The sequence below is a fragment of the Sinocyclocheilus grahami genome, unplaced genomic scaffold, assembly GCF_001515645.1.
Source record: "Sinocyclocheilus grahami isolate Dianchi unplaced genomic scaffold, SAMN03320097.WGS_v1.1 scaffold68.1, whole genome shotgun sequence".
Lineage (NCBI taxonomy): Eukaryota > Metazoa > Chordata > Actinopteri > Cypriniformes > Cyprinidae > Sinocyclocheilus > Sinocyclocheilus grahami.
Window position 1 is genome coordinate 1,435,873 of NW_015505247.1, and position 20,060 is coordinate 1,455,932.

The window sequence follows — 20,060 nt, forward strand, 5'->3', positions numbered from 1 at the left end:
TAGAAAGCAATAAGAAATCAATTAATCAGTGAATGATGTTTAATTTTGAACCCTTTTTTATTTACTTTTGCATATATTACTAATGTGTTGGTTTGTCACTTGATGTAAACAGAGCTCTGTGAATCAGAAATATAGCACTTAAAAGAAAAATAAGTAAAACTTTACCATAGTAAAACCATGGTATTCTTACAAGTACTTTGGAGTACCATATAAATGTCAAATGTATTTTTGAATATATAAATATTCAGTATAGGGCTTTACACAATATCAGATTTTCCCTACAATTAATTGAATCACTCAAAATGCGAGTTTTGGGAGGCGGGGAGAGAATTTGTAACAGTAACTGTACAAAATTGTACAAAAAGGTCAGAACTTCCTAAAGACTAGGGGTCTAAAATCCTGTCTTTTTTACGACATCCAAAAAACTCCTAACCTTGGAAGCTAACATTTTTCGGGTGTTTCTTTTTTATGACGGATTGCAACTAGCATTAGGTTCCAATACCACCACTTACTATTTAGAATGTTAACCAGATAGTTATTGCTGCTGGATTATTTACAATTATTTCCAACAGTATTAACATGATATTATTTTTCACTTTTTACATATTAAGGTTATCATCAATACCAGTATATTTTGTCTCGCCTAATTTAGAATTATGTATTTGACAATACTGCAGTATTGCCATCTATAATGAATCAATGTACTGTACTTACAGTCCAGTACAGAATCAAAGCAGAACATTGATGCTGTATGTTTAATTAACTTCCCGTTCCTGTTGTAGCCCAAATCCACATTTCCAGCAGAGAAAAGGACAATTGCGCTTTCTTTTGTAAACACATATACACCCGCTCGCATGCAGAGAGAAGGAGAGAGAGGAAGGTTGAGATCAATGAGCCCAGTGGAATTGCATTCCAATCAATGGGATCCCTCTACACGGGCAAGTTAATTAGCGTTATTTTCAAGACACAACAGCATCTCGCTCTCTTTCTCTATCGCTCCCATTCTCCTGTTTTCAGCTCATTTGAGCTGAAAAACTTCACTCTCATACTCATGTACTTCAATGTTAACGCTAAATGGCGCATCAAAACCATACGTGTCTCTCTGTCTCACAGGGGCTCCGCAGTGTGTGAGCTGGGTGGAGGGATGACGTGTCTGGCAGGTCTCATGGTAAGTCAAAAGTGAAAGCAAAAATTGCATACAGTGCTCACACAGACAGACAGTCACAGGCAAATGGGCAATTTGCATCAGCATGGGTAATCTAACATGGGCATATTGTAAGCAACATGAAATCAGCCAGCGCACATTGACATTTCTACCTCAGTGACCATAAACACATGTGGCCCAATGGGCTAACTTCATCAAAAGCATTCAAACACACAGGCTTGCATATGCAAACACATTCTGTCTTGGTCACAGACACACATACACACACATCAGTGGCTTAGACTCTGGCTGTGTGTAGTGTGTATAGTAGTTTGTAGTAGCCTCTCCAGATGGACAGGCTTAACATGTTATCGATTTCGCCTTCACAAGACCAGCCTTCCCATATCTCTCCACTCAATACCCCCGTGTTGTGACATTACGGACCGCCAGTGGATCGCCCTCCTCATCCCCCCACTCGACCTTTTTTTTTAAAACTCGCATTCCTCCTTTTCTCAGGTCTGACTTAGTGCTTCTTGATGCTTGTGTTTATTTAAGTCCTTTGCAAGGACAAATAGCTTCTCTCCTCTGTCCTGTGCCCTGGAGTGCTGTGGTTTTGGCAGTGCCATCCATGTTTTTCTTGGGTGACTGGTTGGTTTCCTGCAGGTCTTGATGCCCATATGGCTAGCTGGTGGTGTGGGGCCCCGTGACCTGGCTCTTGCCCACAGGGCAAAAAACACTACATCACTCTGTAGAGATGATTCTGCTGTATTGTCTCATTTTGTCAGTGCATGTAACCTTTTTGTTTGACTTGAGCGTTTCAAATTATAGACATTAAAAATGTCTGCTAAAAAACTACTTAAGAAATCTTTGAAAGGACTTTTACCTGGGAAAATTTAAGATGCTGGTTTTCTTTGTGTGATGGTGTGGAATATTCACCGTATTATACCATCAAAACAAATTTATTGGGAACTTTTTTTATGCTCACCGAGGTTAAATTTATTGAATAGAAAACAATTCAGCAGTAATATTGTGAAATATTTTCACAATTTAAAATAACAATTTTGTATTTAAATTAATTTGAAGGCATAATTTATTCCTGTAATACAAAGCTGAATTTTCAGCATCATTACTCCAGTCTTCAGTGTCACATGATCCTTCAGAAATCATTCTAATATGCTGATTTGATGCTTAAGAAACTTTAATAATTAGAAAGTTCAAAAGAACACATTTTCAAGTATACATCTTTTGTAACATTACAAATGTCTTGTGACTTTTAATTTAATGCGTCCTTGCTGAATAAAAGTATTAATATCTTTAAATAATAAAATCTTACTTACCCCAAACTTTTTTTTTATTAGCCCATGCTAATATTCCTTAAGAATTAACCCATCACTAAACTGCAAAATATTGCCATTCTCATAAGGACAATAATATTATTTAAAAATACTAATTATTAAAATACAGTTTCATGTCTGCTAAGAAATAACTACATAAGATTAATAAATACATAAATTCACTCTGCATTGGCAGGTGTGTCAAAAAGTTATTTTTGCTTCCCGTGTTTGAGAACTGTCAGAAATTTTAAATTGCATTATTCAAAAGCACAAATATAAAACCTTGCAAGCACTTTTACAAACGCACACACTCCCTGCTTCTGCCCACTGTGCCTCTCCAAACTACTGTTACACAGTGCCTCTGATAAAGACGACTACTTGAATGAAAAGACTGTATAGAAAGAGCTGACAGTGGAGCAGCACAAAGGCAGAAGCTTCGCAGTACAAAGTTATATGAAGGGCATCAGGCAGGCCTCGCGAGCCGAGTAAGGAGTGACAGCAGAGCGCGATGGCCCGTCTGATAAACGCCACACTGCAAATGAAAGGCTCGGCACTCACCATCATCCCCTGTCACAATGCAATTACCCAACAGAGTGATAGCAAGATAGAGGGCTCCCAGCCACCAGGAATGATAAAAGTATTGACTGATTTGATTGAATGATTAAAATAATGCAGACGTAAAATGAAAAAACGGCTGAGACAGACAGCGATGGATGAGAGGGAGCAGGGGAGAAAGAGAGAGGGGTGGTCGTTTTGGAGTAGGGCTTTAAAAATCAGCGCTCTTCAGATATGACTGCTTGCAAACAGTGTGCTGAGGATGTCTTGCGTTTGTTTTATTTATTTATTTGTTTATTTTTCATCTTTTTTTCTCTTTTTCTGCAGATTGCGGTTTGTGCTGATGTGAAGGAAGTGCTGCTATCTGATGGCAACGAGAAGGCAATTCAAAGTATCCTTGCATTACGGACTGTTGTGTAGCTCTGTTCCAAAACCTAGTAAGCTGCCCACTCCCTACATATGCAGCTGCCTTCTAAGGCAGTGTCTGAACTGAAATGGAACCCCATAAATGACTGATCTGGAACTTATATAGGCAGGATCTGTAAATAAAGTGCACAGGAGACTCCATAATTGCAAGCGACACGAGAGGAAAGTGATATTTGATTAAAATATCATATGTATTTTTTTCCTCTTTCTGAAAGTCGTGAAAACACTATTGTGGAGGTTTTTTTTCTATTTGAGCAAATGGGAACGCAAAAAAATACATTTGATGTAGTCTTCTGGTCGCTGCTGTAGAATTTTACCCAACTTTTGAGAAACCTAGAAATGTGAAAAGTGTCCATCTACATTTCTCTTGTTTGTCCACAGTCTTCATTTATTTTATCATTGAGCTTGTCGCAGTGCATTCTGGGGTTGCCTTTTCCACAGAGGATGCTTATAATTTGCTCAAAATGAGGTAACTTAGAAGGCAGCATAATTACATTCCTATACCTTCTGGAACAGCCTTCACGTGTTAAATTGACACCTAAACAAAACTCTCCCTACAGAGGCAGCTCACTTGGTTTGGAACAGAACTTGTGTGTGTTTCCGAACCATTCCAAACATCACTTTGTTCAGTTGGAGTGCTGACAGCGATGTGTTGTGTGTGTATGTTCTCACTGTAGACTGTCTTCGAGAGCGTAGCACAGAAAAGAAAACCTTGCTGTCTATTTAACCCCTATTTACCTCAGATATTCCTCTCACTTTAACCTCTCACACACAGACACACACACACACACTCACACATTCAGTCAAGCATTCGTAATGGGCACTCTGTCAAAGAATACACACACACACACACACACACACACACCCCCCCATCGACATATCTGAATGTGAGGTAAATCATCCAGCTGACACCCGAAACCTGCATTTAGCATGTTTAATACATATTCATGTCATTGAAGGCTACCGCTGTGTGTGTTGACTCACCTGCTCCTTGTCTCTCACCCTCTTCCCCCTCTTCCATTCCCCTATTGACTTTCTCTTTTGCCAGGAGCACGGATGAAGCTTAAACAGGTGACAGGGCACAGCTCAAACCTTCTTTCTTCATTCCATTTCTTCGCTTTTTCTTATTCTCGCTCTCCATCTCTCGTCTTCCCACCGCAATCACTCAGATTAGCCTCGTCGTTTGGCTCACAAAGGCAGGAAAAACGGAGACGACAGACGTGACAGCAAAACGCCGCAAAATTACCGTGCCCACATTCGTTAGTACAACAGCCAGCGCTGCCATTACAATGAGCTTTTATTGAATATCAAGACTCAAAGAACAATGGCTGTGGCATGAATCAACACAAGAGATTTGTTTAAAAGAAAATGGAGGGAAAGGGAGCAGAGCAAGACATACTCAAAACATTCGTAGTCTGTCTCTAAACTGCTTCCTGTAATAGAGTGTGAAAAGACTGGCAGAAGGCTGATAGAGCATTAATTGGCAGTGCTTTGTTTCAGAGATGTTTCTGCCATAATAGAACGCCAAGAGATGATCTGATGATCGGACGAGGCTTTCTTGGGAGAACCCTATACGATATGGTGTTTTCTTTCTTTGTTTTAAAAGAAAGAAAATGAAGGGATCAACAGAGTTGAAACATTAATATTTGCATGCTAGGCATAGGATTACTCCAAACTTTCAATGTAAACATATCCATGGTTATATACAGTATATATACATATTTTTTTATCTGTGTTCCTTTCTTTTACTGTGTTTTAAAGGGTTAAACCAAATTGTTCTGGATAGCTCCATACAACCCTAAATGATTAAATCTGGTGTGTAAAGCAATTTCCGATTTCAGCATTTAGGTTTGACCTTTGTTTAAAAACTAAACTATATAGATTTATATGTATTGTGTACAGGGTTTGAACAACATAATGTGAACATTAAGGTGTTTTACCACCAATGCCTTTAATATAGCTTGCAGCTTTTTTAGAATAGATGAACACAATGTTTGAACAGTCTCCAGTTAAACGTTGTCTATCAGAATATCTGTCAATTGCTTTAGAGATGTTGGAGGAGGGAATCTGCTTCTTACACTTCTCTCCAAAAATTGCCCACAGTGGTTTGACCATGTTTAAGTGAGGTGATTGAGATCACCAGGGCAGATATTGAAGTTAATCTCGAGCTGTCCAGGTTTCATGATCTTAACACCATGTTTTTCATATTTTAGCATTAGTGTCTGTAATTAAATGTATCATTTGCAGTTCTTTCATGGATGTTGGCTTTGTGAAGTTCTCTGTGGTCTGTTTTTGTGGAAACAGGATCTTCAAGGTGAATATTGAGGTTTACTGTCACTTTTGCTGCAGTAGTTCTGTGCTGTTTGGACACAATCCTTCTTAGTGTTGTACAAAGTTCATATTGTGGTTGGTTTGTTGGCATAGTTGGCCCCCACTGGAGAACACAACCCGCTAGTGTTGTTTGAGACCCCTGTTGTATATATCTACATACAGTACTCAGATTCATGGCATTGTGTGTGAGTACTAGTGTTATTGTTGGACAATTAGATGTTACTCCAAATATGATATGCAAATGTAGTATTCTTACTATCTAAACCGAATATGACTGAATTAGACATGTTACTACATGAACACACACACACACTCTATCTGAATACTTCATCAAAAAAAAAAAACAGCCAATGAGCCCAACTGGGAATGAATAGTGTATCAGAAAGTGCTGAGTGGTTTCATGACTCAGTTCTGATCTCGTCTAGTCTGCACTCATATTAAAGCCGTGCATGTGTAATCAAGAGACCCATACTATTAAATTTTACTTTTCACACTGATTATGTTCTTTAATAGCTGCTGCTCTCTGGAGCTTTATTAATCAAAAGTCCTGAAACTTGGAGGCAATATGAATGAATGAATGAATGAATGAATGAATGAATGAATGAATGACACAGGTGTTACACAGGAAGTCTATTTTTGATCAAAATTGTGTCTCGGGGCACTGTTAAAAGAGAATGAGAGAGACGCCAGTGCTAACCTCTCACCCAGTGGTCTTTTCCTGATGGGATTACACTGTAAGCCTTCCACTCCCTCGCCTTAGCTGTGGATCTCACCAGTGTAACGTGTGCACCCAGCCCCCTCCCCTCTTTCATTGAGGGATTTGCCCTCCATCCCTGTGCTATAGATTGGATTTGTTACGGTTGTTTTCCATGGGGCGAGAGAGAAAGCAGGCCAGAAAAAGCGAGAAATAGTAATTGAATTAGTTTAAAACTGTCGAAGGGTGTATTCATAGATGCGCTGACATCAATCCTGCAGTATAACCACAATGGGTGGAAGCCCATCCGAGGAGATGGCTAAAAGATGGTTAAAAGCCTCCCTATTGATTACCTATGGTAATGCTTTGCATGAGTTGGTTTTGAGCTCAGTGGTAATCTGAGGATGAGCTGTGGAGAGAGACGGCTGTTACGGAAGCAAACGGACTCTGTGGGTTGACGTCATTTGAAAAGGCCTGACATAATAGCGTTCTGTAACATGGTTAAACAAGAAATCAGCTCGTGTAATAGGCTCTTGATCAGAGGAATCAAGAAAATGGTCTTGCTGTTGTTCAACAGTGTCTCACCTACATCTCTAAAGTGGCTAATTTTTTTATAAACTTTTCTGTATTCTGAAGCTTGATTAGCTTTTTGTAGTATTCCTCATTTGTCAGTTACAAACGAACATAAGTAAAATACCAAATTATTTTATATTTAACTGAATATTGCATTCCTTTGAGAAACTTTGCGTTCACTTGCAAAAGATAATTTTCTCTCCCACCTCATATTATTCCTGTCACACTGTCTGTCTGTCTGTGTCTATTTAGATTAGTTGGATACAATTGTGAAGAGAAAGAAACCACCAAGTGTCTAACAATACTCAAGTCCTTCAGTATTTAAAAAGCATTCCAGGTGTTATTGTTGGACAATTAGATGTTACTCCAAATATGATATGCAAATGTAGTATTCTTACTATCTAAACCGAATATGACTGAATTAGACATGTTACTACATGAACACACACACACTCTATCTGAATACTTCATCAAAAAAAAAAAACAGCCAATGAGCCCAACTGGGAATGAATAGTGTATCAGAAAGTGCTGAGTGGTTTCATGACTCAGTTCTGATCTCGTCTAGTCTGTACTCATATTAAAGCCGTGCATGTGTAATCAAGAGACCCATACTATTAAATTTTACTTTTCACACTGATTATGTTCTTTAATAGCTGCTGCTCTCTGGAGCTTTATTAATCAAAAGTCCTGAAACTTGGAGGCAATATGAATGAATGAATGAATGAATGAATGAATGACACAGGTGTTACACAGGAAGTCTATTTTTGATCAAAATTGTGTCTCGGGGCACTGTTAAAAGAGAATGAGAGAGACGCCAGTGCTAACCTCTCACCCAGTGGTCTTTTCCTGATGGGATTACACTGTAAGCCTTCCACTCCCTCGCCTTAGCTGTGGATCTCACCAGTGTAACGTGTGCACCCAGCCCCCTCCCCTCTTTCATTGAGGGATTTGCCCTCCATCCCTGTGCTATAGATTGGATTTGTTACGGTTGTTTTCCATGGGGCGAGAGAGAAAGCAGGCCAGAAAAAGCGAGAAATAGTAATTGAATTAGTTTAAAACTGTCGAAGGGTGTATTCATAGATGCGCTGACATCAATCCTGCAGTATAACCACAATGGGTGGAAGCCCATCCGAGGAGATGGCTAAAAGATGGTTAAAAGCCTCCCTATTGATTACCTATGGTAATGCTTTGCATGAGTTGGTTTTGAGCTCAGTGGTAATCTGAGGATGAGCTGTGGAGAGAGACGGCTGTTACGGAAGCGAATGGACTCTGTGGGTTGACGTCATATGAAAGAGCCTGACATGATTAAACAAGAAATCAGCTAAGTGTAATAGGCTCTTGATCAGAGGGATAAAGAAAAGGAACTTACTGTTGTTCAACAGTGTCTCACCTACAACTTTCATACTTTTGTGTACTTTTCTGTATTCTGCAGCTTGATCACTTTGTTGTAGTATTCCATATTAACGTTCACAAAAGAATATAAACACAATACCAGACAAACTTTTAAATAAATTTATGAATGTAATTTCTCATGTCGTGAAAGTATACTAAATTTACTAAATATTAAAATAACATTTATGTGTGTGTGTGTGTGTGTATATGTGTGTGTCTGCCTATGTCTATGTCTATATGTTTATTTATTTTGATAACCATTGACAAATTATTATCATTAAAGATTCTCACAGGGGATGCCATTTTTCTTCTCCAAAATTTTAAATTATTTGTTTATTAGTTTATTTAAGCTGTTTTTCTTCACTTGAAAATAATAATATAAAATATTAATTATTTATTTATTTTTGATTAGTTAGATCAACTAGTGAAGGAAAAGCAGCTGCCAAGTGTCTGTTTATAAACCATCCCATGATGCACCTCAAGTTGTTTGAGATGCTGTCCAGAGTGCAAAGCAGTGTTGACCAGTCAGCATTTAGGACCAGACATATCCTGTTTATAATTTGCGTTGTTTCATAGTTTTGATGCCTTCTCTATTATAACAAAATATGGAAAAAGAGTAGGTGTATTCAAACTTTTGACATGGTGGATATATCTGTATGTTTAATTGTCATGTTTTTATTAATTATGAAACAGTGTTGCTTTTCTTGACAAAGAGCATCAGATGTGCGCAGTGTTATCGAAAGGAACAGGCAAGAGGGACTCTTCCTGTCTACCAATGTGTCCAGCAGGTAATCACTCATACACCTCCCAAACATCTCCATTAATAAAAGACAGAGCACTAATATTGCTTTTACATTACAGCCATATGAAGTCCATCTCTTATGTCAATACAAATTCAAGTGTTATAATTCACTGAAGCTTTGCATAGTCAAGCATGCCATGAAGTATAGAAAAGTGTGTTTGGGTAAAGTGGCATTTACAGCACTTGTGTTCGGGACATAATAGTGTCAATAAGTAGGCAAAAATGAGGTTGCAAGGCTCCGTGTCACTCCCTGAACCCAGTTGGCCCGGTAACGAGGTATCCGCAGCCAGTGGGGCGAGCGCTACGCTCTCTAACGCGCCGAGATGTATCCAGGCAGAGTGATGATGAGCCACTCTCCATGATTGAATGCCCTCATCTAGAAAACTCAAACACACACACTCTCTCTATAACACCCCTCTCTCACATTTGCCAAAACACAGCTCATCCACTGTGTACACCATCACGCAAATGCATTATCACCTAAAAAGTAATTTTGGCACTCAGTGATCTAACCACTCTCTCCCCCTCTCGTCTCCTCTCCTCTCTCTTGCTCTGCACACTTCCCCCTCCCTGTGTATTTACACTGGGCTGATGAAGTGAAAGAGTAAACGTATAATTAGCCTGCATTACTTTGATTGTTTTCTTTAGAGATTAGGCTTCCTGTCAGAGCGCGCGGTTTGAGTGGGGTGAAGGTCGCGTATGATTGGTTGAGGGAGGGGGGGGGGGGGGGGTGCTTGCCTGGAAACTGGCCCTAGCACTTAAAGAAAAGAGAGAAGACAATCACCGCCAGACAACGGCGCAAATAAAAAGCAAGTGTCAGGTGTGTGAAATATCTCTGGATGCAGCATTGTGAAGGATTATGGGGGTGAATGATAAATTGTGCAACATGGTTGATGACGCAGCTATCATCCTGTCCGCTTTCAGGGTGGTGAGATGGGACAATGAGGCTGATATGTCCGCTCTGGAGGGTCGCTTTGACGTGGTGATGTGCGCTGACTGGTAGGTTGATCCTTTTGTTGAACTGTCAATTCTTGAGAGATCCACCATCACCCAAAACATGACACTCGTACAATCCTAACACAATTGTTGCACGACACCTCCAAAACAGATCTTTCAGGCCAAACCGCTTGTTCTTTCTAACATTATATGATTCTGAGCAGGCGAAGAGATTCTGTACATCTGTCCAAAGCAGCCGTTCTTACAGCTATTACAAAATAAATATCATATCTCACACTTTACTAGCATCTCCAGCCACAATATGTCTACACCCTCAATAAAAGTGTGCACCTTGTGTCCCGGTGATGTGGCATTAATATTCCTGCGCCACTAATGCTTATCAGATGGCAGCCATCAGCTCACGGATGGCACTGCATTATTTCCCCTCCGCTAGTTCTGCCAGGCATTTCCATTTTTCAGAAATTGCCTCTTTTTCATGCTTGGCGTCCCAGCAAATGGATGTCTTAGGCAAATTGCAAATAATTATGCCTGTGCAAGGAGAGAAAGAGAGTGAGAGAGAGATTGTGGAGCAATACAAACATTTCAATTAGCCAGGTCCTGAACATGTGGAATTTTCTCTCTTTTATATGTCTATGTAAATGCGTTGTTGCGTGTGCATCATACTAGTCTTTTACAATCATTCGGATGTAAATTTTACTACTGGTCCATTCAGACTTCATTATGTAATGCAAGAAAATTTAATGTTTCTAGAATGCTATGTTGGATAGTTTGGGAAATCCAGCTTAGGGAGGCATCATGTGATCAAAGATGAACCATTCTTTTTATTTATATAGTCATTTAGTTGTTAAAGGTATAGTTCACACAAAATTAAAAATTCTGTCATCATTTACTCATTCAAGTCGCTCCAAACCTGTATGATTTTATTTCTTCTGTATAATATATCTGTTTGTCCATACAAAATCAGTGTGGTCCGATTTTGTTTGTGAGCACACTGACTTTCATTATACAGTTAAAAAAAGCTGAAACAATCTTCAATTTCTTTTATTCAGAATAAAAAGTCATACAGGTTGTTTGGAATGACATGAGGGACAGTAAATTCATTTTGGGATGAACTGCCCCTTTAATATATTTTACATGTTAACCTTTGTTCCGGTAATGTAATGTTTGCCAATATTTTATGAATTTATATTAAATCTACACATTAAATACATAAAAAATGGCCAATGAATACAGGAGATTGTTAGTGAGACTTATTCATGTCTGATTCTTTTGTAATGGTCCCTGCTCTCATTACATGCATTATAATGACCCTAATTAGTACTTTAATTTTATACATTTCCAAATCATACACATTTTTCCTCATCAACATTTTTCTTAACACTATTATAGTTTATTACATTATTACTTTGTTATAAGCCCAGCTTTAAACCGGATGTTCTTTGGCATTGTCTCTATCTAGCACAAAGTGGTGAGGCTGATGGAGGCGGGCTATAATGATACCTGTGTGTTCTCTGGCGATGATCACTAAAGCCTGGTACAGCCTACTATTATTCTAATGTCAGACAAATGGCAGCTAATACGCAGGTAAAATGTGCAGCAGAGGGCCAGCATGAGATTGATTTGTGTGTAGTAAGGAGATACTATGTGTCTGTGTGTGTGAGAGAGAGAGAGAGAGAGTGTGGAAGAAGGTATGTGAGGATGAATCATGCCGCGTTTGCTGTCCCCCCGTTGCTTGCACTAGCAACTCATCTGTAATTGTCTTCAGGAGAGTGATCGCTTGGCGATTAACGAACATAGCCATGCTGACGATCACCTGCGAAAAGGTCAACAGCCACACTTCTGCTCCAATTAATTATAGTCTTTCAGACAATCGGCAAGAAAGGCAGGACATAATGCGGCGGCGCTCATGCTAGGAGAAGAGAGAGAGATAAAGACGTAGTCTCAGCTATGATAGCAAAAGGTTCTTCCAAAAGACAGCCCTCTGTTTCACCTTGTCTTTGTCTTCACGAGACAATGCTATTCTTGTCTGAAAACTATGTTTTGTAGCTACGCTAAGAGTAGACAAAAGCATGAAATCAGCACTCAAGGCCCACAGCTCTTTACTTGACTTGTGCAGTTTTGTTTAAAGTGATATTTCCTCACTGCTGAGCAGGTGAAATACTGATATGCTGTTTTAATCAGAAGTTTTCAGAAGTGTCTCTTTCTAGTCTTTTAGTTTATAGTTCTGTCTTGTTCCTGTTTGCTGTTCGTCCCTTCATTATTCCCCGATTGTCTGCATCTGTGTCCTTGGCTGTGTCCGAAAATCGCATACTGTCTTAGTAGGTGCTACATTTATTGAGGAACTTAGCAACTGTTAAAATCATATTATGTATAGTAGGTGTCTAGTATGAATGAAAACCTAAACACTATTCACCATGTTGTCATTGTCATGTGACCTTTACTGCCATTGACTGATTTAATGGGATAGTCACGTGTCTATCAGGTGTGCACTTTAGAACCCCACGTGAAGCAGTAGGTCACCTTTTCACCTACTGTTTCATAAATACTAAGAATTCAGCCATACTACCCATTTCACATACTGTTTTCTGCCTACTGTATAGTAGAGACGTGTGCATATTCGGACACAGTGTTCATTTTCAAGTCTTATCCCTCTATGGTGATAAACTAAGGTGAGCTCTGTTGTGTTTTCTAGTTTCCCTGTTTCTTGTACTTTTGTTATTATTTTGCATTTGGATCCTGCTTGCCCTCGTTTCTGAGTTCTCAGCATGACAGCACAAGAAATGTGTAAATGAAACCTCAGTGTAACTGCAACAGCAGAGTTTAAAGAAAAGTAAAGTGTTTCTTGTTTACTACATTGAGTATTTCTTTTAAAAATGGCGGTAAATTAAAAATGGGTGTCAAGAGTGTGCCATTGAGGGTTACAGTAATGCCTGTAGAATAATCATGCACTGAAATAATATTGCCTGTCTAGAAAGAAATGCAGTTGCTTTTTTACGCTATGCTGTAAGCAAATGCACAAAGATGAAGATGAAGGTTTAGAAAGTCTTTAATCCAACACACAGGGTAACATTGATGAGACCGGACAAAGGAAACTCAAACAGAACTGAACTAATATACAGGTGATAGCCAGACACACCTGAACATAATCAAATGAATAACCATGAAAACCAATTAACTATGGCAGGAATGATGAAAACACAGAGTCCAAACTAACAGAAACCGTGACACTTAGGTAGTGCTGCACAGTTTGGAGAAAAAATGTAAATGCCTTTTTTCTTTTGATAATAATTATGATTAGTATTATTTCCCCCCCCCTTCTCCTACTACTACTACTACTAATAATAATAATAATAGCTATTATTAAATAAGAATTTACTATTTTGTCATTTATGCATTCTTAAATGTGAGACCATCAAGCTTTTTTGTCATAAAACCGCAGAGAGGTTTTAAAGCATCTCCTTTTGTCAGCAGCTGGTTTATAAGCGCTTCTCATTACAAGTTTGCAAAGAGCACAGTTTGGAGAAAAAATGTAAATGCCTTTTTTCTTTTGATAATAATTATGATTAGTATTATTTTTTCCCCCCCTTCTCCTACTACTACTACTACTAATAATAATAATAATAGCTATTATTAAATAAGAATTTACTATTTTGTCATTTATGCATTCTTAAATGTGAGACCATCAAGCTTTTTTGTCATAAAACCGCAGAGAGGTTTTAAAGCATCTCCTTTTGTCAGCAGCTGGTTTATAAGCGCTTCTCATTACAAGTTTGCAAAGATGGTTAGAGTATCTTGCATTCCAAAATTCAACTTATAAGCAACCCAAAACCACAGCATATCCAGAAATTAGTTTAATGCTGCTCTGATATACTGAAAACTCTGGATCGTGAGCTGCTCACGTGTAAAAATGGCAAAACCCTATACTCTGAGATTGGCCTGACAACCAGCTTCACTTTTCAAATTAATGCTAATGTATGTCCAAATAGATACAGTATATCTTGAGACTTTTATTCAGTGTTTTCATTTGCATTCATATTGAATGTACATGAACTACTGACATTTTAATTTTCATATACATTATATAATGTGTGTTAATGACTTTATAATGGAGATTTAAAGTGTAACCCATTTCTGTTCAGCTTCATTTCTATAGTGACTACATATAAACATGCTTGCAGGGATTCTATTTTAAAGTGCTATGGAATGGCACTCTGGAAAAACACGGTGTATCCCATCACTTAGATCTTTAGCTGGAATCGCAGTAACACCAGGCTAGGGTCAAGCATGTGAAGAAGCAGTCAGCCGTGATCCATGATAAGTGAATCAGTCACCAGTATCCTCCACTTGATCCCTCAATACAATATGTGTGTGAGATTCCCTTAGGTAAAAACAATTCTTGTGTAATCATGTCTGTTGAATTTACTAGACAACCCTTAAATTGTCATGAGGGGAAACATCCTTTATTGAAATATTGCTGTCTATGAAACAGCAATGTTTTGTGACCCCTCACAGCAACTGAACCAAAAGTGAGAGTGCATGTCTCTTAGTGATCCCTGGTTTATGCTACTTCTTTGCATACACAAACACACACACACACACACACACACACACACACACACAGAACGTTGAAGCACTTCGCTACACAAACACTCAGTGTAATGTACAGTCATGGCCAAAAGTTCTGGCTGTGACATAAATTTTGTGTTTTGCAAAGTTTGCTGCTTCAGTATTTGTAGATATGTTTCCACATGTTTCTATGGTGTACTGAAAAACAATGATAAGCATATCATAAGTTTTAAAAGCTTTTATTGGCAAAAAAATATGAGTCAATATTTACAGTGTTGACCCTTGTTCTTCATAACCTCTGCAATTCGCTCTGGCATGCTGGATATTAGCTTCTGGGCCAAATCCTGACTGATGGCGATCCATTCTTACCTTATTAGTTCTCGGAGTTTATCACAATTTGTGGACTTCTGCTTGTCCACTCACCTTTTGAGGACTGAACACGGGTTCTCTATGGGATTGAGATCCGGGGAGTTGCCTGGCCACAGATTCAAAATTTAAATGTAATGATCTTCGAGCCACTTCTTTATCACTCTTGCTTTGTGACATGGTGCTCCATCATGCTGGAAAATGCATGGATCATCACCAAACTGCTCATGGATCGGCTTCTTTGCAGCCCTTCTTGACACCAGGCCGTTGTCCAAAAGTCTTGGCCTCACTGTGCGTGCAGATGCTTTCACACCAACCTGCTGCCATTCCTGAGCAAGCTCTGCACTGCTGGTGACACAATTCCGTAGCTGACTCCTCAGGAGGAGATGGTCCTGGCACTTGCTGGGCACTCTGGGACGGCCTGAAGACTTCTTCACTGCAGTCGAACCTCTCTCCTTTAAGTTCTTGATGATCCGGTAAATGGTTCTTTCAGGTGCAATATTCTTTGTAGCAATTTCCTTGCATGTGAGGCCGTTTTGATGCAAAGCGATGATGGCTGCACATCTTTCTTTGGAGGTAACCATTGCTAACAAGAACACAATGATTGGATGCACTTCTTCCCTCCTTTTATAGCAATCAGTCTGCTCTTACAATCGAATTAGTATGATAGTGATTTTAGCTGATAGTACTCATTCACACTTTCACATGTTTTTTTTTTTTTGGTGAAAAGTTAAGTTTTTGGCCAATTAAGCTTTTAGGCACTTCTTCCCTCCTTTTATAGCAATCAGTCTGCTCTTACAATCGAATTAGTATGATAGTGATTTTAGCTGATAGTACTCATTCACACTTTCACATGTTTTTTTTTTTTTGGTGAAAAGTTAAGTTTTTGGCCAATTAAGCTTTTAGCAATGATTTAAAATGCATCTGATCGCTCTACACAATAATTTAGAAGCAATGTGAATGAACACCACAACAGCTTAAGCTGCAAACTTTGCAAAAAACAAAATTTATGTCACTTCCAAAACTTTTGGCCATGACTGCAGGCTCCTGGTGTGAATTCTTGCAGTGGTCTCGTTGTAATCACTGCTGTAGTGATTGACTGACTGAGAGAGCGTGGCATCTCGGCTTCCTCTAAGCTTCCTGTGTCTGTGGACTCAAGATAAAAGCTTTTGTGCATGTTTATTTTCATTTGTTTATTTTAGGTTTTAAAAGTTACTATGTTATTTAGCTGATTTCTTTCTCTCACCTTTTCTTGTTTACTTTGCCCCTTTGTTGACCTTGCTACTGCTAGTTCCGGCTCATTTTGTGCAATATATTTTCTAAGACAGAGTTAGTGAAAGAAGGATCTATTTACAACTGTGTATTTTCAGAGCACCTCACCTTAACCACCTAAGTATGATATTTTTGTCACCTGCATAGCTGAAAAAGCACAATAAAGCATCACATAAAAACATTTTTAAGCAACACATAAAAGTGCTTTAAAGATAGCACAAAAATGGGACTGGTCAATAATTTTCCCAATAGCTCTGAAAAATGGTGTAATTTACCAGTTAGATGTTGTTTAGATAAATTGGCCACATCATTCACAGCATTTCAGTGTTGATTTCTGTACTGTTGTTTGTGATTTCAAGGTTTGAAGCTTTGTAAGATTTTAGTCAGCTGAATTAGTGAAATGATAATAATAAACAAACAAACAAACCAATGAGAATGGCTGTGAGAATACAATATGTGTGATTAGATAGATAGATATATAGATAGATAGATAGATAGATAGATAGATAGATAGATAGATAGATAGATAGATAGAAAAAAAAACATAGAATAAAGATAAAAAGATAATCCAGCATCTTGGATAGAAAATTCCATTCCAGATGGAACCTTCTATAACAATGCATTTTAAATTGTAGGCAACAATAAGTTACCTTAGAATGTTATATAACCACTTGGCCAAGACTGTATGTCAGGTGAAAGCCTATGATGGTCTATGCAGACAATGCTATTGTTTGCCTTTGTCTCACTGTATGTGATCTTTTATTTTATTTGTTCTTGTGTTTACTTTGGTTTTGTTTATTATTGTGCATTGCTGGAAACTGTCATCGTGTATGTTCCAGCTCTGGAACAGCTAGGATTTCGTGAAGAAACGAGCAGATTGACGTGAATGTGAATTGACCATCACGCCGCATGACTTTGCCAGTTTAACTTTGCCAAACAGCAGCATCGCAGAACCATTTAGAGACAATCCATTCTACAGCCAGCGACGTCAGTGCGACTGTGAAACGCGCTAATTTTATGGTGTTTTCAAACATTTGGCACCAGCCCTTGCCTGGAGGCGCTCCGAATGATCGATGTCTCCTAAGTGTTTTTCCAGCATATTAAACAGAGCATCACATAAAAACATTTTTAAGCAACACATAAAAGTGCTTTAAAGATAGCACAAAAATGGGACTGGTCAATAATTTTCCCAATAGCTCTGAAAAATGGTGTAATTTACCAGTTAGATGTTGTTTAGATAAATTGGCCACATCATTCACAGCATTTCAGTGTTGATTTCTGTACTGTTGTTTGTGATTTCAAGGTTTGAAGCTTTGTAAGATTTTAGTCAGCTGAATTAGTGAAATGATAATAATAAACAAACAAACAAACCAATGAGAATGGCTGTGAGAATACAATATGTGTGATTAGATAGATAGATAGATAGATAGATAGATAGATAGATAGATAGATAGATAGAATAAAAATCCTAGAATAAAGATAAATAAATGACAACAATACAATGTTATAAAAAAAATGAATGATTAAAAAAATATATCCATCAAGTGTCCAGGAAACATGAAGGAAATTTAATATGTATCTGTAAAAATATCTCCACATAAGAAGGGTTTTCACTCTAGTCATCAATAATGTCAGTCATCTTAGCATAAGCTCCTATATCCTACTGATGGTATGATTTTTATGAGTCGTTTGTCTGCCTTCACTATAGGTTTCATTGAGGGGATGAAGTTAATGCAGTCTGGATTAGGTCAGATCAAGTATTAAAACCCACCCATATTTTAATCTTACTTCCATAACCTTCAGATTACCACAGCCAAAAATATGTCAAGACAAGCCCCATTTGCAGTGTGTTTGTCATCATGGCGAGCTGTGTAAAGTTTTGCTTCAAGTTATGTACTTCTGTAATATGCTACCACACTTCTATTTATAGCATTGTAAATGCACTGTTCGCACAGGTCAGGCAAGAGAGGGATTTAAATGTCAGTTAACTGCTGGTGAGGATGACGACAACAAAACCAACAAGCAAATCTTGCGGCCCAAGGCTTAGACATACTGCTGGTGCTGTTGCGGGTGGTCATTGGCTTTTTAATAAACAGAAAATACATTTAATGAAAGGAGAAAGAATGAAGGGCAAATATTACATCACTGACAGGTCAATATATGGAAGTAAAGGAGGAAGTACCATTGGTAAATTGGGTCGGGTTTTGTTTGACGTACCCTGTCAAGGCCAATGTGGCCAGTTGAACATTCCTGCACTCTCACCTCTAAACTCACCCTCTGTTGTCCAGACTGACCTACTCCACCCAAAACACAGGGTCAAAAGTTCAACTGCTTATGAAACGCTTCTATTCATCAGACTTGTGACCACTAGACGTGGCCAGTGATATCACAAAAATAAGGATCAATCAACATAACTCTGACCTTTGTCCCTTAGCAAACGAGAGCAGTGTTTTAAGCAGGGTCAGAGGTGATTGGACTATTTTGCTCGTACAAAAAGTTCACAAGTAAATTCTGACTGGAACATGGTTTGCTCTTGTAAAAATAGCTGTAGTAATATGAATAGGAAAAAAAGCACACAATATGTACAGCAAATGCATTAAATTGATCAAAAGAGACAGTCAAGACAATTGTTTACAAAATAATTGTTTAAAAAATGCTCTTTAATTATTTTATATATATATATATATATAAATGTAAGTTATTTCTGTAATGGTATTTATATGTATGTATTTATATATGTAATTTGTATATACTGTATGTAATTGTGTGTGCCACTGCAGGGTTTTTCTTTTTCTGTTGCTTAGTATTAGTTTGTATCATGTTAACGCCACCTGATACTTCCTTGATCGTTCATCTCTGCTAGTGTGTGTGTTTTACCTTTTGATTTGAATACTGTCACACCACTGAAACTACATCTGCAAGCCGTGCTGGTAGATTTATTCGCAAACAGTGAAAATAAATAGCCTGCTGCTTTATCTGGAACCATTATCGTTGCAATGCATTCTAATCTTTCTAGTTGTTCTGTCTTTCTCTTTTTCTCTTAGTCTGTTTCTTGACCAGTACAGAGGGAGTCTGGTTGATGCACTAAGAAGATTACTGCGACCTGATGTAAGTGCGTGTGGCGTCTCAGTAATTAGTTGGCATGCAGTGATTGAGCGAGTAATGGAATGGCAGGATTAATATCATGTAATACTTTAATACTTATTGTATGTGTGTGTGGACTCTCTGTAATTAGTTGGCATGCAGTGATTGAGCGAGTAATGGAATGGCAGGATTAATATCACGTAATACTTTAATACTTATTATATGCAACTTAGATTGGGTCATTTAATCTATTTTATGTACTGCACTAATCATAAGACTCACAAGTCCTCTTTCATGCCCTCTTGATATAAGACCCTGAACTGCAAATGAAAAACACTTCAGAGATAACATTGTATTTGTATTTATCTTTAGGGTTTCTCATGAATTGTCTTTGATATTTGATGTCTTTATGTTAAGCGCTGTGGTGTTCTTTCTTTCTCTCTCTCTCTCTCTCTCTCTCTCTCTCTCTCTCTCTCTCTCTCTCTCTCTGTGTGTGTGTGTGTGTGTGTGTGTGTGTGTGTGTGTGTGTGTGTGTGTGTGTGTGTGTGTGTGTGTGTGTGAGAG

The 20,060-nt window shown here is 38.3% G+C and overlaps 1 protein-coding gene across 1 annotated transcript in view; it reads left to right on the forward strand.

Annotated features, from left to right (window-relative positions):
• The window catches only part of LOC107585255 (calmodulin-lysine N-methyltransferase-like), a 121,305-nt gene that overhangs the window by 84,469 nt on the left and 16,776 nt on the right, over positions 1-20,060 (forward strand). Inside the window, exons 5-9 of the mRNA XM_016272198.1 lie at positions 1,114-1,168; positions 3,361-3,424; positions 9,171-9,237; positions 10,176-10,250; positions 19,457-19,520. Coding sequence (XP_016127684.1) covers positions 1,114-1,168; positions 3,361-3,424; positions 9,171-9,237; positions 10,176-10,250; positions 19,457-19,520 — 325 coding nt within the window. The remainder of the gene's footprint in view (positions 1-1,113; positions 1,169-3,360; positions 3,425-9,170; positions 9,238-10,175; positions 10,251-19,456; positions 19,521-20,060) is intronic.